At 58.8% G+C, this 20,015-nt stretch overlaps 2 protein-coding genes across 4 annotated transcripts in view; one reads left to right on the forward strand and one right to left on the reverse strand.

Moving 5' to 3' along the window:
* The first annotated feature begins 4,946 nt into the window (after nucleotides 1-4,946).
* On the forward strand, nucleotides 4,947-12,073 carry TNIP2 (TNFAIP3 interacting protein 2). The gene is made up of 6 exons (XM_053923578.1): nucleotides 4,947-5,302; nucleotides 8,088-8,357; nucleotides 10,023-10,112; nucleotides 10,468-10,698; nucleotides 10,792-10,911; nucleotides 11,386-12,073. The coding sequence occupies exons 1-6, from the start codon at nucleotides 5,024-5,026 to the stop codon at nucleotides 11,647-11,649; spliced, it is 1,254 nt and encodes a 417-aa protein (XP_053779553.1). The 5' UTR covers nucleotides 4,947-5,023; the 3' UTR covers nucleotides 11,650-12,073.
* A 7,195-nt stretch (nucleotides 12,074-19,268) lies between these two features.
* The window catches only part of FAM193A (family with sequence similarity 193 member A), a 109,284-nt gene continuing 108,537 nt past the window's right edge, over nucleotides 19,269-20,015 (reverse strand). For all 3 annotated transcript variants that reach the window (XM_053923581.2, XM_053923580.2, XM_053923582.2), the window contains exon 21: nucleotides 19,269-19,613. In XM_053923581.2, the coding sequence (XP_053779556.1) occupies nucleotides 19,520-19,613 (94 nt within the window). In that variant the 3' untranslated portion in view covers nucleotides 19,269-19,519. The remainder of the gene's footprint in view (nucleotides 19,614-20,015) is intronic.

The raw sequence follows: 20,015 nt of genomic DNA on the forward strand, positions 1-20,015 counted from the left end.
TCACTCGTAATTACTTAACACCAGTGCTCCACGAGATGGGATTTTGCTGATTGGGGTTGAAAGGCTGGGCGGCATCCAGCACCTGGCAGCTATGGTCCTGAGGCTCAAGGTCACATCCTGCCAATTTACCGGCACGCTGACACCGGGCTCATAACTCACAAGTGCGATTTATGTTTTGTTCCTACGCAGCGTCAGAGTTCTGGGTGCACATCTTCAAAGCGGAGCCCAGTTTCACAAGGCTTCTTGCAAAACAGGCCCCCGCCTCTCGTTTTCCATCACAACTTTGCGCTCATTCTTCTGGTTTCACCTTCCTGTCCCCTAGCAACAGGCGTGTGTGGCACTTCCTGAGCTCCTGGACCGCCGGTCTGTCTAGGTTGGAGGTCACAGCTGGCGACCGGTGCGAACACGTTCCTGCTGGAGCCCCAGAGCGCATTGCGGTCACTTTTCCTTTCTTGCTCAACTGCTCGCTCCCTCTGGAGTTAATGTCTTCTTTTGCTTTTTGCTGAATTTCTCATTACTAGTTCACCTGCACATTCTGCCACATGTCTGACCTTGCCCAAGACAGCCTGTGTATCAGGTATCCCGTCAACTCCAAATAGACTTGGCTCTCACCCCGGCTGGTGTGGCTCAGTGGATGGAGTGCAGGCCTGCGAACCAAAGGATCTCCGGTTCAGTTCCCAGTGAGGGCACAGGCCTGGGCTGCCGGCCAGGTCCCCAGTAGGGGGCGTGCCACAGGCAACCACACATTGATGTTCCTCTCCCTCCCTTCTCTAAAACAAATAAATTTAAAACATAGAAAATAGATTGTGCTCTCTGACTGGAGCAGGACCCTCTGTGTGTCCTGTGTTCCACCACTGACCTCCTCTCTCCTGGTTTTCTCCCTCCGTGAGGTGGAGCTGAGAAAGGGTGTAGGGATGTCCATTTTTAAAAAAATAAGAGTTTATATGAGCTGAACTAATACGTGTGCTGAGAAGTAAGATCTCGATGCCCCCCTCTGTCATCACCACTGATGAGCAGTGTGGCTGAGGGGACAGTTCTGACTCAGAAAGCGCTGACTGCAGGACGTCAAGAATTACCGTCCAGTTGTGAGAAGTCTGAAGCCGCTCTGACCCTACTCACTTGTATTCACTTCCTGTTTCTCCCTGGACACTGTGGGATCTCTTCCTTGTCCCCAGTGCTCTCAAACCCCTCAGACATCTGGTCACCCAGCTGCTGAAGTGGGAGATGGGGTCTTGTGAGCAGAGCTTGCTGGCTGGGACTCTGACCACGCGGTGCCCAGCAGGACATGGTCCCTGATTCTCCCGACTGATCAGATTTCCCAGAGAAGCCTCCTCGGTGTCCTGCCTCAAGGGGAGAGGCCCGGCTCTCAGGGTCCTGGGCACTGGGGGAGGGTGGGTAGGACAGGGCGGGGGTCTCAGCACTGAATGTTCTAGATTCCCTTGTTTTCATCACAGACCCTCCACCCGCTCTGTGCCTGGTGTCCCCCAACCTAGAGACCCAACCCAGGCAGTAAATAAGCCCAGAGCGTGAGGCCTGGTGGTGGGCGGGGGCCAGAGGCTCAGCTACAGGTGCGGCCGCCTTTCCAGCAACTCACGTCAGTTAGATCCACCTCACTCACACCTCCAGACGTCCCTTTGGCCATCGTTCTCGAGCCTCTGACAGGGAAGTGAGACCTGCTAGGGTTGGGGGGACATGGGGAGGTCTGCCTGGGTCCTGCGGCCACCTGGTGAAGGACCCTTGTGATCATGGCCATCCTCCAGGCCGGGGTGACCTCCCTATCTTCAAGTCAGCTGCTGGGCCTGGGAGGCGTTGGCCGGGCAGCTCAGGGCCTCTCTTCTGGGAGCTGACCCAGCGGGGTCTATCCTGTGGCCACCTTGGCACCTGTGCCTGTCTGTGTTGGTGGAAATTTTCACGCACCTGGTTTGTGGTGCCAGCCCTGGCCCCGGTGGGAGCGCTGATATGCCACTTGCTCGCTTCCCCTAGCCGTGTAACAACTACCGCACGTGTGAGCAGCTGGGACCTCACCCAGCTCCTGCGGGCCAGGGAGGGAGAAGCTGCCAGCGGGGTGGTCCTGGCTCAAGGTCCCCAGGGCCACAGTGAGGACGCTGGCTGCAGCTGTAGGGCACGGCTCCCAGGTGGCTCACTCACGTGAGCACGGAGCTGCAGCTCCTCGCACACGGCTCCTTGCACACGCATCGCCCCACAGGGCCCCCTGTGTGCTCTCAGGGTGTGGCGGATGGATGGCTTCCCCCAGGTCGAGCGGTCCCAGACAGGGTCAGGCAGTAGCTTCCCATATTTTGTGACGCAGCTGCAGCATCCCTTGCTGTCGTCCGCACGGTGCCTCCTGGATATGCTGTTGGCCCCGGGCAACATGGCAGGAACATCCAGGAGAGCGGCCCCTTCTGGAGGCTGGCCACCCCAACTGTGCGCGCCGACCTCAAACCCAAAGACTCTTGTTCCCAAATACACATGGCCCCGGTGCTGAATGGGAGGCTCAGATGCTCAGTTTACAGCTGAGAATCAGGTTCAAGGTGTCGACCTTTAAAAATAAAACAGCTGGTTGCTTTACCAGCAAAGACTGTGTTTTCAGGAAGAGTAAAGAGTGTAATTGGGGACACGACGGCCGCAGCAGGGAGCTGTGGGCACAAGACGGGGGGAACGTTTTTCAAGGAGAAAGTGGAAGTGGGTTGTTTGGAAGGAAAGTCCAGTGTGGGAAAGCGTGAGTTCAGGGTGGTGGCGCCTCGTATTTCTCATTGGCCACGTCTGGGCAGCTACTCCTCCCAGGACACTCCATGTCCAGGAAATCCTTGCCTAATGCCATGGGTGGTGACAAAGTTTATCAGAGTCCGTAAGCTGGACAGCAACCCAGAGCCCATGGGAGGAGCTGGGGCGCACGGGAGGGCCTCGCTGACCCGCATCCCCGGAGCCCCACGGGAAGGCCCCGCGGCCCCTGCCTTGCTCTGCCCACCCTGTCTCGCCACGTCTGCACGTACCACATCGGAAGTCCTTCTTTCTCCTAAACAGCTGGGTGACAGAAGCCCTACTTGTCTTTGTTTTACGGCCAACAGTAGGTTTTCGGAAACGGGCTGCTAGCCACACGGCCTGTGGTGAAACCAGTTCCACCCTAGGCTAATCGGTGTGACCAAGAGCTAAGTTCCTACAGAATATTTCCGGTCACAAAGACACCACACTTCTAAATAAAGACCCCAAACACTTCTATTATTAAACATTAAAATGAATGTGAGCTGTACATACATTTAAAAATAATGAAAACAAGAGCATTATTTTTCAGTCTGCGTATTCCAGGTCAGGGTCCCCGGCCGCCAGTGCATCTCGGCCGCTTGGGGCGCGGGGCACTGCGTGCAGGGTGCAGGGCGGGACCCACCCGGGCAGGGCGCCCTTCCATCTGTCGCAGGGCCACACACGCCCACGCCCGCACTCACACTGGGACAACGTGGGCACGCCGTTCGTCTCAAGGGCACATCTGTGCACATCGTTGGCACTTGGGAGGAAACACAGACACACACGGGAGAACGTGTACACTCTCGTGGTCCCTGCGGGAAACGATGCTTTTCTCCTCAGCGTTATAAGGAAGTAAAAGACACTGTCGGAGGATTCGCTGTCCATCTTCTCCCGTTGCGGCCGGTAATCGATGAGGATGCCCCGTCGGGGCCTAACGCAGGAGTCCCCAACCCCCGGCCGCGGACCTGAAGGAACCGGCCGCGAGCGAAGCCAGCGTGAGCCCCGCCTCCTGTGTCCTCCCCGAGTCTCCGCAGCGGCGGGCGGGCGGGCGAAGCTCACCTGAGCTCCCAGCTCCGCCTCCTGGGCGCCCCCGACCCCGTCTCCCACGAAACCGGTCGCAGGTGCCGAAAAGGTTGCGGACCGCCGGTCTAACGGACACCTGTTCCGGGAATTGACCTCCGCGGGCGCCGTGCGCGAGCGCCCCCTCCCGGCTCCGTCTCGGCGAGGTTCCCCGAGACTCTTCCTAGGGACCTGCCCCGGGTTTCACCTGGAGCCGCAGCCAGCGGGACGCCAGCTCTCCCAGCCCCGGAACCCGTGCGGTTGCGTCTTCTCCGCCAGGACGTGTCTGTCACAACCCGGGGCCAGGCTCCGCGCACCCCGCGCTCTAGCCCCCACCACTCCCCTGCCGGGCCCCGACCTGCCCCGCGCGGAGCGGCGAGCGCCCGCTGCTTTGCCCACACGTTCGTCTGAGCTGTGAGGCTCCGCCCGGGCTGGGCTCCGACACCGAAAGCGCGACGCTGCTCTCAGGGGCGCGGGGGCGGGAGGAGGCCTGGGAAGGGCGCTCGTGCGACTGGGCACCGCCGGGGCGAGCTCGGGCTCCAAACCCAGATACAGGCGCCCAGCCGGTGAGGAAACCTTGAAGTGGGTCTGGGCGTCCGGCGAAGGAGAGGGACGTGGAGAAGCGAGGGCGGGAGAGGGCCAGTTCTCTGCGGCCTTCTGCTCCGTGACCTTGAGGGGCGGGCCCCGGGTGGGGCACCGTCACGGGCCTCGGGTGGGCACAGCGCCTTCTGCCTCAGCTCTTGGAACCTCGCTTTCCCTGTTGCTACCTTTGGCCAACAGCCTGCAGCTGGGAGATTTGCCTCCAGGTTTGGGTCCAACCCTTGGGGTCGTCTTCGACGCCCCTCTTTCCCTCCTGTCAGTAGTTATATCGGAGGCCGCTCAACCCCTCTCCACAGCCCCGCCCGACTCTCCGAAAACGCCCCTGCGAAACGATGCGGGGGGACGGGCGGCTGGGACAAACCAGGCACCCGCGCGGGCGGACACACCACGGCCAGCGATACAATGAGGGGCGGAGCCTGGCTCTATGCGGAGGGAGTGCCCGCCTCTGGGCGGTGGGCGGATCCGGGGATGGGCGTGGCCGACGCTCCGCGGTGGGCGGGCGCGTGGGGATTCTCGGAGGGGGGCGGGGCCCGCAGGCGAAAGTTCCGGGGAGGTGGCGGCTCGCCGAGAGCCGGCGCGGAAGTGGCCGGCGGCCGCGCGGCCTGAGTTCAGGCCCGCAGGCATGTCGTCGGGGGATGAGGGGTCGGGCGGGCAGAAAGGGGCCCCGCGCGCGGCCGCCACTCTCTGCGGCCTGTACCACGAGGCCGGGCAGCAGCTGAGGCGCTTGCAGGACCAGCTGGCCGCCCGAGACGCCCTCATAGAGCGCCTCCGCGCCCGCCTGGCCGCGCTCGAGGGGGACGCGGCACCGTCGCTCGTGGACGCACTGCTGGAGCAGGTGGCGCGCTTCCGGGAGCAGCTGCGGCAGCGGGAGGGCGGCGCCGTGGAGGCGGCACTGCGCCAGGTGCGCCTGCTGGGGTGGGGGCTGTGCGCGCGCCTGGGTCCCCCAGGGGTGCGTGTGCGGGGCGCGAGGCCTGTAGTGGGGCTCAGAGATGTGGTCTGTGCTATTTTAATTGGTATATAAGATTATCCTAGTTTCACGTGTACAGCAGAGCGATGAGACTCAGGCCTGACGATGTGATCAGCACACTCACACTCCTCACAGTAGTACCGCCTGTATCCCCTTTACCTTATTCTTCCATCCTCGCATCCCTCCCCCTGGGCAGCCACCTGTTTGGTCTGTTTTTATGGGTTTCTATTTTGTTCATTTTTGTTCTTTAGCGTCTACATGTTAGTGAAGTCATACGATATTGGTCTCTCTCTGTCCAAGTTGCTTCACTGGACATAATCACGGTCTGACATGTTTTGATAGGCACTGGGGGTGCAGAAAGGACCGAGAAAGGCAGATTTCTCTTTATGAAGCGCCTGTCCTGAGAAGATGGACATTGTCGAACTAATCTATTGACTTTGTGGACGATATGGTGGGTGTGTGTAACACAGTTTTACGTCGTGGTGAACGCGAGTTAACATGGGGAAAGCACGGAGCTGGATCTCTCGCACAGGGTGCTCACACGTGAACGGCACCCGCCGCAGCCACTCGGGATCCCCGAGCCTCACTTACTGGAACTCTCTCTATGGGAGTGGAACGCGCGTGAACACCACGGGCTGTGTTTCCGGCTCCTCCCAACACCGAGTATGCACAGTGCGTTCACTTCCCGAGGACGTGTACGGTGTCGGAGCCCGGCCAGGCCGGTGGCACTGCTGACCCGGGGTGGCTGCGCTGAAGAGCAGGGGGAGACACCGGGAGTGGTCGTAAGGTTACCCGGGGGGCAACTGGTGACAGCCTCTGCTGCTGCAGGAAGTTGCTAACTGCACGTTAAGCTCAGCACTCGGCCAGGCGGGCGCAGAGATGCTCCAGACGCGGCTCTCGCCCTTCAAACTCCGGATCACGCATGCACGCGCGACCGCTCCTCGGAGCGAGTTGTGGCGGGCGGAGGCAGGTGCTGGGGGGAAGCGCTGACTGCACAGTGAGTCCGGAACCTCGGGCGTTTCCAAACCGGTGACCGGTGTTACTAATAGTGTGACCGCTTCCCCCCTTGAAGTGACTGACATGGGACCGTATTAGTTTCAGGCACACGACACGACGACTCGGTATTTGTATGTATTGTGAAGTACTCACCATTGCTCGGTTTCCGTGTGTTGGGCCGTCCTCCTATTCTAGGGGAAAGACCTGCTTGGTCACGGTGTGCAATCCTTTCAGTAGTCGCGGGACTTGGTTTGCTAGCGTTTTGCTGAGAACTTTTGCTCAGTGTTCAGAAGGGCTATTGGTCTGTAGGCTTCGTGTGGTGTCTGTCTTGCTTTGGTCGGAGGGTAATTCTGGCATCATAAAAACAGGAAGTGTTCCCTCCTCTTCAACGTTTTGGGAAACCTTGAGAACTGGTATTAATTTTTCCTTCAAGTGTTTGGTACAATTCACCTGCAAAGCCATCAGTTCCAGGGCTTTTGTTTTGTTTTTCTCAAGGTCTTCAATTACTGAGTCAAGCTTCTTGTTAGCTACAGGTGTTTCTACGTCTGTGATCGAGCCTGGGCGGGTTTTGTACCTCTACGAACTTGCCCGCTTCATCCAGGTGGTCCGATTCGCTGGTGAGCAGTCGGTCTCACTGCTCTCCTCCAATCCGCGTGGTCTCTGTGGAAGCGGTAATGTCCGCCCTTCCCAAAGATGGAGACTGCGGGGCAAGGAAGTGCCGCTGCAGGATCCGTTTGGGGAAACCACGTGTTCTAGGTGCTTATAAACGTCCTGGAAGGACCAGTGCCCGGACAGCAGGTCGCCTCCGGAGAGTGAAGCTGGGGGTGGAGGGGGCCGGGGGGTGGCAACGAGTTGTTTACCTTTTCCTTTTTTGTCCCCGTGTGTGCGCGTTGTTTTTGTGACTGCGGGGTTTTGGTTAAAGCACCTATGAGAACAGCAGTGCTAGGGCCTCACATCTCATCCCGCTGCGCCCCCACCCCGGGAAGCTGAGGCTGCTCCCCAACGTTTCCAAAGCAGCTTTCATCTGTGGAATGGACCTCCCTCTGGCCCTGTGAATGTTGGAGACTGCTGTGAAAATGGGGAAGCACAAAATTAAGGCTGGCACAAAGCCAATTACAATTTTAAGGAGTTTTGCCTTCAACTCAGGGTTTAAAAGAGGACATGTACCAGGTCCTAGGTGAGGGCCGGGCTCCTCCTGGCCTCCTCCACACCGTGGTGGCCGTGCCAGTCTCGGTGCCATCTGTCTTGTAGATGCCACTCCTCTCTCTGCCCCTGCCTTCACGCAGCCTTCTCTGTGTCCAAGTGCCCCTCTTCTGCCAAGGGCACTAGTCACTTGATGAGCCCAGTATGACTTCGCCCTGTCCACCACGAAGACCCCACAGCCGGACGCAGCCGTGCCCTAATTAGCCAGGTTGGGTGTGGATGTGTCTTTTGGGGGCTGCCCACCACTTTGGGGTTCCTGCCCTTCCTGCCAAGAAGTGTGGGAAGCACTGCACTTAGTCACTTAATGATGTAAAATCTAAAATTGTACACCTGCTCATGAACACGGAATTTTGGATGGGGCTTCAGGCAGACCGCCAGAGGCCGACGGCTCCAGGGAACCGGGGGCTCGGGCGCCCACGCAGGACTGAGTGAGCCCGCTCTCTGGAGTGGGCCCCGTGCTGGCGTTGGCCTCTGACGTTATTTTTCATCAAATAGACTCTGCTTTTAAATCTTCCATTAGGAAATCAAGCGACTTTCTGAGCACCTAGACGAGAAGGAGAGAGAGACCCAGCAGCTGATGGGCCGGCCCGGGCACGAGCAGATCGCCCTGCTGCAGAGGCAGGTGTCAGAGAAGGAGCGCGCCCGGGCCGCCAGTGCTGTCCTGTGCCGCTCCTTGGCTGACGAGACCCGCCAGCTGCGGAGGACCCTGGCCGCCACCGCCCACATGTGCCAGCACCTGGCCAAGTGCCTTGATGCACGACAGGGAACCGTGGGGCAGCAGAGCCTGGAGGTAGGCTGTGGTGAGGGGCCACCAGGCAGGGGACACTGCCTGCTGACCCAGCGGCCCTCGGCAGTCACTGAGGCCGGCACTTCTGCCCTTCCAGGGGTTTCTTCTAGTGACAGGACATGCAAAATGCGGTAGGACACCGGGCTTCACCAGCCCGCTCCCCCTGGAACTGTAGCTGGCCCTGCGCCTGGGACATGGGGGAGGCGGCACTTCGTTCCCTCAGCCTTGGTGAGCACCGGGAGGCAGGGCCGGGCTGAGGAGCTGCCCTGAACTCATGTTTGGCAGGTGCGGGAACTGGGCGAGGCAAGGATCAGCGCCTCCCAAGGCCCACAGGCAGAGGACTGAGCCCAGCCTTCTGTGGGCCCCTGGCCAGCCCTGGGTCGCCTGTGGAGCTGAGGTTGCCACTTCTGAAGTGGCTTTTGGGCTCACTGCACCAGGGGCCATGATTCAGGGCTCTGGTGTCCTCAACAGCCAAGTGCGGGTGTGGAGTCCAGCCAGGCGGTGCACGGGGTGGCAGGCGGGCCTCCTGATGGGTCGGCTGGGCCTGGGCCGTGCTGGCGTCTGAGGTCTGATGGGGAGAGAGGCCAGTAAGGGCCCCAGGGCCAGGAATCCCTTAAAGTGGAGTCACAGGGCTTCTGAGCAGGGATGTCGGGAGCAGAGGGATCGGAGGCCAATGGAGGGATGGGATGGAAGCCGCCATCCCTCCACCTTCCAGCCCCAGCGCAGGCCTGTGGGCGGGCTGTGCTGGCCCATGGAGGGCAAACGGGAAAGAGGCCTTGTACCCACCGGCCCAGGCTGCTTGCCCGCGCAGGGCCTCTCGCTCAGCCATTCCCAGGCACCTCCCCGAGGCCACACCAGGGCCCCCGGAGAAATGTGCTCTGGGTGGACGGGGTGTCCCCCCCCTCAAGCAGCAGGTCCACCAGGAGGCCCTCCATCTGAAACCACCATGTGCTGGGTGTGCTCCACACAAAGAGAGAGACAAACGTGTGCCAGGAACCAAAAGAAAAGGTGGCCTCTGGGAGGAGCACGCTCTCGCCAGGCTCTGAGTCATAGCCACCTCCCTCTGGGGACCCGGAAGTGGCCACACTCGGTGGTCGGCCTGGGGCAGGCCTGCAGCCTGGTGGGGCTTTGCAGTCTGCACGTCAGCGTCACTTCCCAGCCCTGAGTCACTGGGGCTTCCCCAGTGCTGGGTTGGGACACACACTTCCTGCCATTCAAGGGAAATTCTCAAAGTAACACTGCCAGCGCCCAGCCCGTTGTGGTGGTGAATGCGAGGGCTCTCAGGAGCGAGCTGGGCCTTTCCTGAGACTTTTCAGTTGTGTGAGGGCTGCCCTGGGCTGTGTGGCTTCTGGGTAGGACGCCCCGGACCCTGCGTGAGGGCAGGTGAGGTGGGCCTGGCCGGTGTCCTTGGGGACAGTGGGACTGAGTGTGCCACTCCCTGGACAGCTGCAGTGGTGGGACAGCCATGCGTGGCCGCCCAGCGGGGGGTGGGCAGCAGCGGAGGGTGAGCCCTTCCAGTCAATGCTTTGCTGCTGTCGGATGAAGGGCTGCTGCCCGCTGCACCTGGGGCTTCAGTCTCTGGGTCTGGCTTCCTCCCCTCTTGCTGCATGTGACTGACACGTTTGGTGGCCCAGTGTCTCCTATGTCCTCTGTCCGTTTCTTCTGCAGCCAGAACGTACAGGCAGGGACGCCTCTGTCCAGACTGCGATTGAGAAGTTACAGGAAGAAAACCGGCTGTTAAAGCAGAAGGTGACGCACGTGCGTATCTGACATTTCATTCGAGGAGAGCTCCCCGTTATGAGCTGCAGGTCAGGGTGGCCCCAGTGGTTGGCGCGGTCCTTTTCCCTGGAAGGATGAACAGAACATGTCCTGTCGTTCCCACCCCTCAGGTTCAGATGCCACAGTGGGAAGGGCAGGAGTTACCCGCCCCCCCCCCCCAGCCTTTTAAGCAGGAAAACGGCATCAGGCCCCCTTGTGTTTAGGACGCTGCCTGTGCCCAGAGCCACAGGAGGCGGCTTTGACTTACAGGGATGCTGCCCTCGGCCCCTGCAGCTCATCAGTACCTCCCCAGCTCTGTGGAAGGGAGAGTGGCTACACTGCGCTCTGTCCTCAGGTGGAAGACCTCAACGCCAAGTGGCAGCGCTACGATGCCAGCAGGGAGGAGTACGTTAGGGAGCTGCGGGCCCAGCTGAGGGAGCCGCCAGCCCCCGAGCCCGAGATGGGGCAGATGAGGAAGGAGATCTCCCGGCTCAACAGGCAGCTGGAGACGAGGATCAGCGAGTGTGCAGGGGCAGCGCGGGAGCTGGCAGCGGCGCGGGAGCGGGCGCAGATGCTGGAGCAGCAGGTGGGCCAGGGGACGGCAGGACAGGGCAGCCGACCTCCTCCAGCCAGCAGAACAGCTGCAGCGCAGTAACAGCTGGGCGTCTACTCTCCCCAGATTCTTGTGTACAAGGACGACTTCCTGTCGGAGAGGGCGGACCGGGAGCGGGCTCAGGGCAGGATTCAGGAGCTCGAGGACCAGGTGGCCACCCTGCAGCGTCAGGTGTCCCGCGGACAGGTAGGGTGTGGGCTCAGCCCCCAGGGGTGCTCAGTGCTTCTTTCCTCTTCACAAACTTCAAGTCCGTTGTGTCTGCCGAGCCGCCCGCCTGGAGGGAGCTGGCGTGGTGGAGCGAGGCAGGAGGGGCCGTCGCCTCCTGTGCTCGCAGTCTGCGCCCAGGGAGCTAGTCTCATTGGTGGCCCCCCTTGCTATGAGGTGGGGGCCCTGGTCGCCCTGTTGCGTGGATGTGGAGGCCGAGGCCCTGGGTGTCCAGAAATGAGACCCGTGGCCCCCATGTGTCCCTTGACGTCTGCTCTTGCCGCTGGGCCCTTTGTGAGCACGAGACATCACTGTGCTCTGCCATTCACTTCTGGGCTCTGGGCCGCAGCAGGGAGCAGGGCGAGCGGTGCGAGTCCCACTCAGGGATGGGACCCAGGACCAAGCTTGGTGGCCTCCAGTGCAGCCCACATAAACGGACCTTTGTCTTTTTTCCAGGACCCCCGACAGCCAGGCTCCTGCCGGACTCACACAGGGAGCAAACCCCATACACACTCAGAGACTGATGCCGTAGAGCCACTGGCGCCTGCTGGCCAGTGGCCTGGGACTGGGTCCCAGTGTCTGGCTGCCCCTGGAGAGGGCGGGCGCCCCGAAGCAGCCCGGAGCGGCCAGGGGGAGCTTCAGTGCCCCCACTGCCTGCAGGGCTTCGGCGACGAACAAGGCGAGGAGCTCCTCAGACACGTGGCGGACTGCTGCCTGTGAGCCCAGGCGGGGGCTGGTGGGCGCCCTCCGCGCGCGAAATCAGGGCTGATCAGGGCTGAGGGCGCTCCCGACTCTTCGCCTTCCTTCGTCCTGCTCCAGCCATGGACAGAGTAGGTCAGAGGGGGCTCCCAGCAGCACCAGGGATGGGCACGTGCTCAGGAGGCCCAGCTCTGCTTTGGGCGCAGAGTCCAGGTGTCTGCCCGTGGGAGCCACACATTGGCTCCTCAGGGTGGGAGGGCCCCTCCAGGCATGCAGAGCCAAGTGTGCGGCTGCACACTGCTGGCCGGGGCCGTCTGGGCCGGAGAGGAACCGCTGTCTGCACCGGGCGCAGTGTGCTGCGATGGCGCCGGTCACACATCCCGGAGCTCAGGCACTTTCACTTAGTGTTCACTTACTTTTACAATAAACGTATTTGCTGCCGTGACTGCTCTGGGGATGCGCAGGTGCTCCACTTGGGCAGGAGCCAGACCAGACGGGACAAGAAGCGCACCCACTGGCCGCCTCCTTCCCCAGGCACCAGGGAGACGGGTCAGCGGGAGCCAGCCAGGAGCTCCCACTGTCCTTCTTGCCTGGGACACCCTCTCACCATCTCTGTCTGGGCAGGTCCTCAAGGTGTAATTGAAGTTCATCTCCTCTGGGGAGCCTCTGTGTGCGCCTCTCTGGGACCCCACTTAGAGAGACCTGTCAGTGGGGTGGGAAGCGGTGTGGCAGGAAGCCCCAGGCTCACTGACCTGACAAATCAGAGCAGTTTGCGGACGCCTGAGGGCTGGAACGAGAGGACGGGGACATCCCACGGGAGGGAGCCCTCAGATCCTTGGCTGACCCCCGAATTGTGCAGGCTTAGGGGGGACTGGAGGACCCTGGGAACACATTAGTGGTCGTCCCTTGCACGCTGATGGTTTAGAACTTGAGTCTCAGGGTTAGAAGGCCTGTGGGAGCACCTCAGGTTTCCCTTTGAAATCCAGAAGGGCCACTGTTAGAAGTCAAGGTGACGTCCTGGGACAGTACCAAACAGCCCTTCGCTGAAAGAGTGCGCAGGCTCCAGGAGCCGTGACAGAAGCCAGCGCCCCTGACACGGGCGGCAGCGCCACAGGCCCGAGCACAAAGAAAACTCACCATGGAGAACTGGAGGCAGAAGAAGACCCTCTCACATCAACACAGCTCAAAAACGAGACCCAGGAGACTAGATGACAGGAAGTGACCACAGAAATCCCGCAGACCGCAGGCAGGACAGAGCCGACTGGAGGGCTAACCAGGCCGAAGATGGACTGCTCACAGTGGCGCCCCGACGGCTGCGAACCGCGCCGGCCTGACCGCCACCCCACTGCCACGGCTTCCTGGGTGGCGGCGGGGAATACTGAATAAACTTAGACAATCACGAGGTTTTGCTGATTTAAGGTGGACTGTAAGGAATGCAGAAAGCATATTATGATCTCTAGGGTAGCCACCAAAATAGTAGAATAATGTTCTTATTAATCTAAAGGAAGACAAGTCAGAACTAAAGGAATAAAGAGAAGAGGAGACAAAGTAGACGGCGAAGTGGAGGCTTAAACCCAACTATGTCAGCAGTCACAGTGAAAACAAGTGGACCGAAGGTGGAGGTGGAGGTAGACACACTTCCTCCTCGCACAACCAAGAGAAGGACAACAATAATTTAAAAACTGAAAACAGCCAGAACTGACAGAAAATCGAACTGTATGGAAGTCCGACAACCAAGGAGTTAAAGAAGACACATTCATCCAGACCGCTAGGAGGGGCAGAGACGGGCGGCAGGCAGAGAGGATGAGCGGTGGAGCAGGTGAAGCGGAGGCGTGAGGATTGGGTGGTCCCACGCTGGCGTGCGGGTAACTGGGAGGAAAAACTGGGGAGCGAGACAGATCGTGCAACCCAAGGCTCCAGCTCGGGGAAATAAAGCCTCAGAACCTCTGACTGGAAAAACCTGTGCTCACGGGAGGGTTACAGCAGCAGGAGAAACTCCCAGCCTCACAGGAGAGTTCACTGGAGAGGCCCACAGAATGTACACAAGCCCACCCACCTGGGAATCAGCCCAGAAGGGCCGGACTTGCTTGTGGGTAGCAGGGGAAGGGACTGAAAGCCGACAGAGGTGAACAAGCGGCACTATTCCCTCTCAGACCCCTCCCCCCATACAGCGTCACAACCTACAACGTTGGTGTGGTGAAGGCCCTGGTGAACACCTAAGGCTCCACCCCTTACTACATAACAGGCTCACGGAGACAAAAAAAAAAAATGGCCCAAATGAAAGAACAGATCAAAGCTCCAGAAAAAATACAACTAAGCAATGAAGAGATAGCCAACCTATCAGATGCACAGTTCAAAACACTGGTAATCAGGATGCTCACAGAATTGGCTGAATATGGTAGCAAATTAGATGAAAAAGTGAAGGCTACGAAAAGTGCAATAAAGGAAAATGCACAGGGAACCAACAGTGGTGGGAAGGAAACTGGGACTCAAATCAACGGTGTGGACCAGAAGGAAGAAACAAACATCCAACCAGAAAAGAACGAAGAAACAAGAATTGAAAAAAATGAGGAGAGGCTTAGGAACCTCCAGGACATCTTTAAACATTCCAACATCCGAATTGTAGGGGTGCCAGAAGGAGAAGAGGAAGAGCAAAAAATTGAAAACTTATTTGAACAAATAATGAGGGAGAACTTCCCTCATCTGGCAAAGGAAATAGACTTCCAGGAAGTCCAGGAAGCTCAGAGAGTCCCAAAGAAGCTGGACCCAAGGAAGCACACACCAACGCATATCATACTGACATTAGCCAAGATGAAAGAGAAGGGGAGAATCTTAAAAGCAGCAAGAGAAAAGGAGACAGTCACCTACAAAGGAGTCCCCATAAGACTGTCAGCTGATTTCTCAAAAGAAACCTTACAGGCTAGAAAGGGCTGGAAAGAAGTGTTCCAAGTCACAAAAGGCAAGGACCTACATCCAAGATTGCTCTATCCAGCAAAGCTGTCATTTAGAATAGTGAGAGGTTAAAGTCCTTTGAGAATTCTCCCTGTTTATGCTGAGCTGTGACCTTCATTGGAAAAGCAAAATACAGTTCTGTCTCCCAGGAAGAACTGGCCCTGCTCCCAGAGGGAACGGTTAGTCAGTCAAAATCACATAAGGCCCTTGGCACGTGGCCACTTTTATCTAAAACACATTTAACCATGGCCCCCACAGTGAGACTTTGGAATCCCACCTGAGGGAAGGACGCTTCGCTTGGAACTTTTCCCAGACGAACCCCGAACGCTGCTGCCTCCAGGGTTCCCCAGCGTCTGTGTTCGGTGTTGGTGAACTCTCATCCGGTGATGCATGCTCTCGATTCTTGCTTTTGCTTTGCTCTTGCTCAATAAAGTGCTTAGCTATTCACCTCTGACTTGGGGTTGTTATTGTCTATGAATCCAAACCTCCAAACTAAGCGGCTACGATCTCGTGACGTGCCCCTTCACGGCACAGATGGAAGGGTGGACCAAGTGCTTCCTAGACGAGGGCAACCTAAAGGAGTTCATCATCACCAAACCCTAATTATATGGAATGTTAAAGGGACTTCTCTAAGAAAAAGAAGATAAAAATATTAACAGTAAAATGACAACAAACTCACAATTATCAACAACTGAACCTAAAAGAAAAACAGAAACAAACACAAACTATGCAAACAACTAGAACAGGAGCAGAACCACAGAAATGGAGCTCACATGGAGGGTTATCAGTGGGGAGGGGGTAGGGGGAGAATAGGGGAAAAGGTACAGGGAAGAAGCAGCATAAAAGGTAGGTAGAAAATAGACAGGGGGAGGGTAAGAACAGCATAGGAAATAGAGAAGCCAAAGAACTTGTATGTACCACCCGTGGACATGAACTAAAGGGGGGGAATGCGGGTGGGAGGGGGTGTGCAGGGCAGAGGGAATAAAGGGGGTAAATGGGACAACTGTAATAGCATAATTTTAAATAAATAAATGGCCACATGCTCTGACAGACAATGACGGGCACCCTGGATGAAAACAAAGTCTCAGCTGTGTGCTTGGTGGAAAAGACACACTTTGAAGGTACGAGCCCAGAGTGGAAAGAGCCACCGCTCCCGGTGCTAACACTAACCCAGGACGTGCGAGTGGCTATGTGGTTATGGGACAGAGTAGACTTTACAAGGACAGAAAGTGCCACCAGAAAGGAGACACTGCAGTATGAAAACAGGGTAAGTTTACCAGGAATATATAACATCCCTAAATTTGGACAGAGCTTCAAAACACAGCAGAAGGAGCGCCAGACACAGGCACAGTGGCACAGGCTGGAACACACTTCTCTTGGGACTGGAGGGAAGCAGGGAAATCAGGCCACAGCGAGGACGCGCTCCGAGAGGGGCAGACCTGTGGACAGCAAGTGAGGTCTTGCCGCGCTCCGCGCTCCAGAGGACGGAACCGCTGGGCGCAAGTTCTCCCTCCCTCTGCCGTGCAGTCAAACTGCAGGGTGGTGGCAGACAGGTAACTGCCAGACGCCCCCATCTCCAGATGACCCATGGGCAAAGGCAGACACAAAGTCGGAGAAATGTTCGGAGCCGCGTGACCATGAAAATAACGCTGAAAACACTGTGGAGCGCGGTCCCGACCGGACGGGGCGGACGGTCGCGGCAGAAGGCTGCGGGCTCGATCTCCAGTCGGGGTGCATGCAGGACGCACCCCGCTGATGTTCCTCTCGCTCGCTCCCCTTTCTCTCTAAAATAAAAAAACATATTTACAAACATTATGGAGTACAAAAAATCAAACAAGACAAAAATTACGGAGTGCAGCTGAAATTATGGAGCAGTGGTAAGGGGAGATTTCACAGCTCCAAATGCATGTATCGGAAGTGAGCAAAGGTTAAAATTCTATGACCCCGGTGCCCAGCTCAACAAGGTAGAAAAAGCAGCACAAGTTACCCCCACCCAAACAGAAGGAAGCAGATAAAAGAGCAGAAATCAATGACACAAAGCAGAGAAAAATGAACAATGCCACGAGGCAGTTCCCGTGGCATCAGACGGCAATAAAACTGATAACCCCCTAGCACGACCGACAAGTGAAAGAGGAAACGCACATGGCTGATGTCAGGGATGAAGAGGGGAATCCCGGGTATTATGAATGCTTTATGCTAATAATCAATTCGGCAATCAGGTGAAATGGATACAATTCTGGAAAAGCAACTTACCGAAGCTGACACAAGAAGGAACAGAAAATGTGAGTAGCCGAATATCCATTAAATAAATCGAATCTGTAATTAAAAGTCTTTCACAAATAAATTCCAGGCCCAGACGACTCTCTCTGGTGAATTCTCCCAAACCTCTAAGAAAGACGCCGCCAGCCTTACCGCTCATTTTAGGACAGCAAACCGGAGAAAGACAGGGTGAGCCGGTGAAGGCCAACGCCTCTCATGGGCACAGAGGAAAATCCGAATCCAAACAGCAACACGTTCAACTCCGCGTGTATGCTACCACGTCGCCTCGGCTCCTGTCACTGCAGTGCGAAGGGACACTCATGTGGGCTCGGTGTGGGCTCCCGAGGGGCTGCGGGAGTGACCTCCCTAGGAATCCGAGCGGCACGGAGCAGGGTGTCCCCCAGGCCCCCAACTGGAAGTGTCGGGATGGTGTGCAGACCAGCGTGTCCACGGCTGTGGGGTGGCCGACCCCAAGGGTCCGGTCGCCCTGTCCTATTCCTTCACTGGGTCCTGAGCCTCCAGGTGCAGGTCCCTCTTCTTTTCTGTCCCCGAGAGCCAGGAGAGCCATGTGACCCCCACTCCCCAGAAGGCCCAAAGGGGCCTCGGCACTGGGGCTGACAGGACGCAGGCTCCCAGGACAACAGGGAGGGACGTGTGCCGTGCCGGTGGAAGGGTGAAGTGGGGTGTGGAAGGCAGCAGGTGGGGCCACCGAGGGAACTCGGCGTGAGGGCAGGTGCTCAGTGTGGGGGGCCTGGGCCCCCCATACAACTCACAGCTGCGACAGGACCTGCTCATCCCACAGCTGTGACCCTGCGGTTCCTCTCAGCAGCCAGTGTGGCCCCACAAGACAGAAGAGGTGGGACTGGCCCCCAGCACAGCCTCCAGACTGTCCGCGGGGAGAGGGGTCGGCTGGGGGCAGCTTCCGCAGGGGGCATGGAGGTCCAGTGCCCGGCCCTTGCTCTCACAGGCACCCCCGCCTCCGCCAGGGAGATGAGGCCCCCCCCCCCCCCCCGGGGCACAGAGTCCTGGGGGACTGCCTCGGACCTCTGCCCTCCCTGAGGACACCAATCCGGCTACCACGGTCATGGCCTGGCCTGCTTCCCCCTTTGCTGGATCATCCCATGAGCTGTTCTCCCACCTAGAAAAGCAAACAGAAGAGGCCAGCCCCTAGGCCCACCCCTGCCCCTCCCCTACTGTTCCCATGCTCCCCGAAAACCAGCTTCTGCTGGGTTCTGGTCAAGGCCACCTCTGTGAGCCCCACAGCCTGTCCCGGGGCCTGTCTTGATCACAGTGGCCCTGCCATGGCCAGTCCCTCCCTGCCCCATGCCCCTGGGCTGCCTTCGTCCTCCCTGACCCCCGATGACGCAGGTTCTGGGGCACAGACCCAGTCTGTCTACACCTACTTGTGTGAGACCTTCTGTCCTTAAGCAGTGGCCCCAGGTGCCGCGGCCCCAGACTCCACCCCCAGGACAGGCCTTCCCACCCCTCCCAGAGCTCAGCCGGAGGCAGCCTACCCTCACCCTCCTCCCAGCACCCTGTCCCGGGGGACCTGCCTGTCAGCACACGCCCGGAGGCCGGCCTGCCTCCTCTCCCGGCTGGAAGCCTGGCCCCCCCCCTCCAACGGGGACACACCAGGTCCTCGAGGTGTGCACAGGGGCAGTGGGAACCTGCGGTGCTGGCTGCAGCCAGGAGGCAACTCCCTGCAGCTTTCTGAAGCCCCCCTGAAGACCTCAGAACAAAGGGACCAAGTGGGGATTCCCTTTCCTATTTTAAATACTATTCACGTTCCTCGTTCAAACCCCACTTAGCCTCACTTTTTGATTGTTTTATTAGAGATCACAGGCCCCAGGGCCGGATGGGCACCTGCCTCCAAGGCCCTGCCGGGCTGTGCTCTGCCTCCCTCAGTCCACACAAAGGCCTCCTGGGCCCTGGCTACCACTTCTGGCTGAGCTCTGCCCTGCGGTCTGGGCCTGAAGGACAGTGAGGACACCGGGACCCCTAAGCTGCCACCTGGGGTGGCAGCCCAGCCCCGTCAGGGGACAGCCCCCCACACACCCTGCCCTGCCACACTCCCATCAGCCCCAGCAGAAAGCAACCAGACGAGGCCTTCTGCTGTACTAATGTATTCCATCTTTCAAAAAGAAAGACATGATTTTAATATTACTTAACAATATGTTAAAAAGTAGCCAGGCAGGCCCGTGTTAATACAGTCGTACACTCTAACGGACTGGACGGTGAGCACTGGGTGGGCTTGTTGGAACTTTCTCACTCTGCAGGGTCTTACACAAGCTGGCTACAGGTCAGGGGTCAGACACAGACAGTGCGACGTGCACACTCTTAACAGCAGGTTGTGGAGATCGGCGCCTGCCCGCCCCGCCCGCCCGCCTCAGGTGGGAGCTGAGTGACGCCGTCGCCCTCAAGGACAGATGACAGGAAGGGGCGAGGTGCATAGGCGACGGAGCCACATGGGTGATGCAAACTCGTCTCTGGCCATGACCCAGGCCTGAGGCCGCAGTGGCGGAGGAAGTGGCGGGAGCGACGGGCACAGGTGCACAGACTACACGCGCAGGAGCTAACAGCGGGCCGGGCAGCGCCTCCTTGGGCTGCGGTCTCAGGCACCGCGGCCCACCTGGCACAGCCCAGGCAGACTCCCACGCGTCCCTCTCCAGGTGGTCCTCGTTCAGTGGGCAGCAAAGGTGGCTTTTTTCAAGCTAAAATTGGACCAGTTGATGGACAGTCTCTGTCGGGTCTGCCTGGCGGAATCCAAGCAGAATCTGTAAGACAGAAAGCCAGAGTCACCTAAGCCTGCATCCCCCGGCATCTCCGTGTGGGGGACCCTCCACACTCTGTCGTCTGGCCGCGCCCAGGTCCCCAGCCTCAGGCCACTGGTGGGCGCCCTGAACACTCTCAGGTGCTTTGTCACCCTTTCCAACCTGCGCGGCAGGGGGGTGTGCCCAGGTGCAGTGTCTGAGGGCCCGGCAGGCCCTTCTCCATGCGTCGCACCCTGGAGATGCCAGCCTGCCCTCACTTAGCACAGGTTCACAGGCGAGTGACTTGAGGCCAGTGTTCACGGCACTGCCTGTCCCCCGCTGCCCGCCCTCAGGGGACAGCAAGGGCAAAGCACTGGCCAGACCCCCCTCCACTCCTGGATCACAAACTGAGCTAAAAGCATCTAG

The sequence above is a fragment of the Desmodus rotundus genome, chromosome 4, assembly GCF_022682495.2.
Source record: "Desmodus rotundus isolate HL8 chromosome 4, HLdesRot8A.1, whole genome shotgun sequence".
Taxonomy (NCBI): Eukaryota; Metazoa; Chordata; class Mammalia; order Chiroptera; family Phyllostomidae; genus Desmodus; species Desmodus rotundus.

Bases quoted from the DNA above. Each gene is read 5' to 3' on its own strand.
- TNIP2 (XM_053923578.1), top strand. From the start codon at position 5,024: ATGTCGTCGGGGGATGAGGGGTCGGGCGGGCAGAAAGGGGCCCCGCGC. The intron at 10,113-10,467 runs GTGCGTATCTGA...CTCTGTCCTCAG, and splicing joins TAAAGCAGAAGGTGACGCAC to GTGGAAGACCTCAACGCCAA. The intron at 10,699-10,791 runs GTGGGCCAGGGG...TACTCTCCCCAG, and splicing joins CGCAGATGCTGGAGCAGCAG to ATTCTTGTGTACAAGGACGA.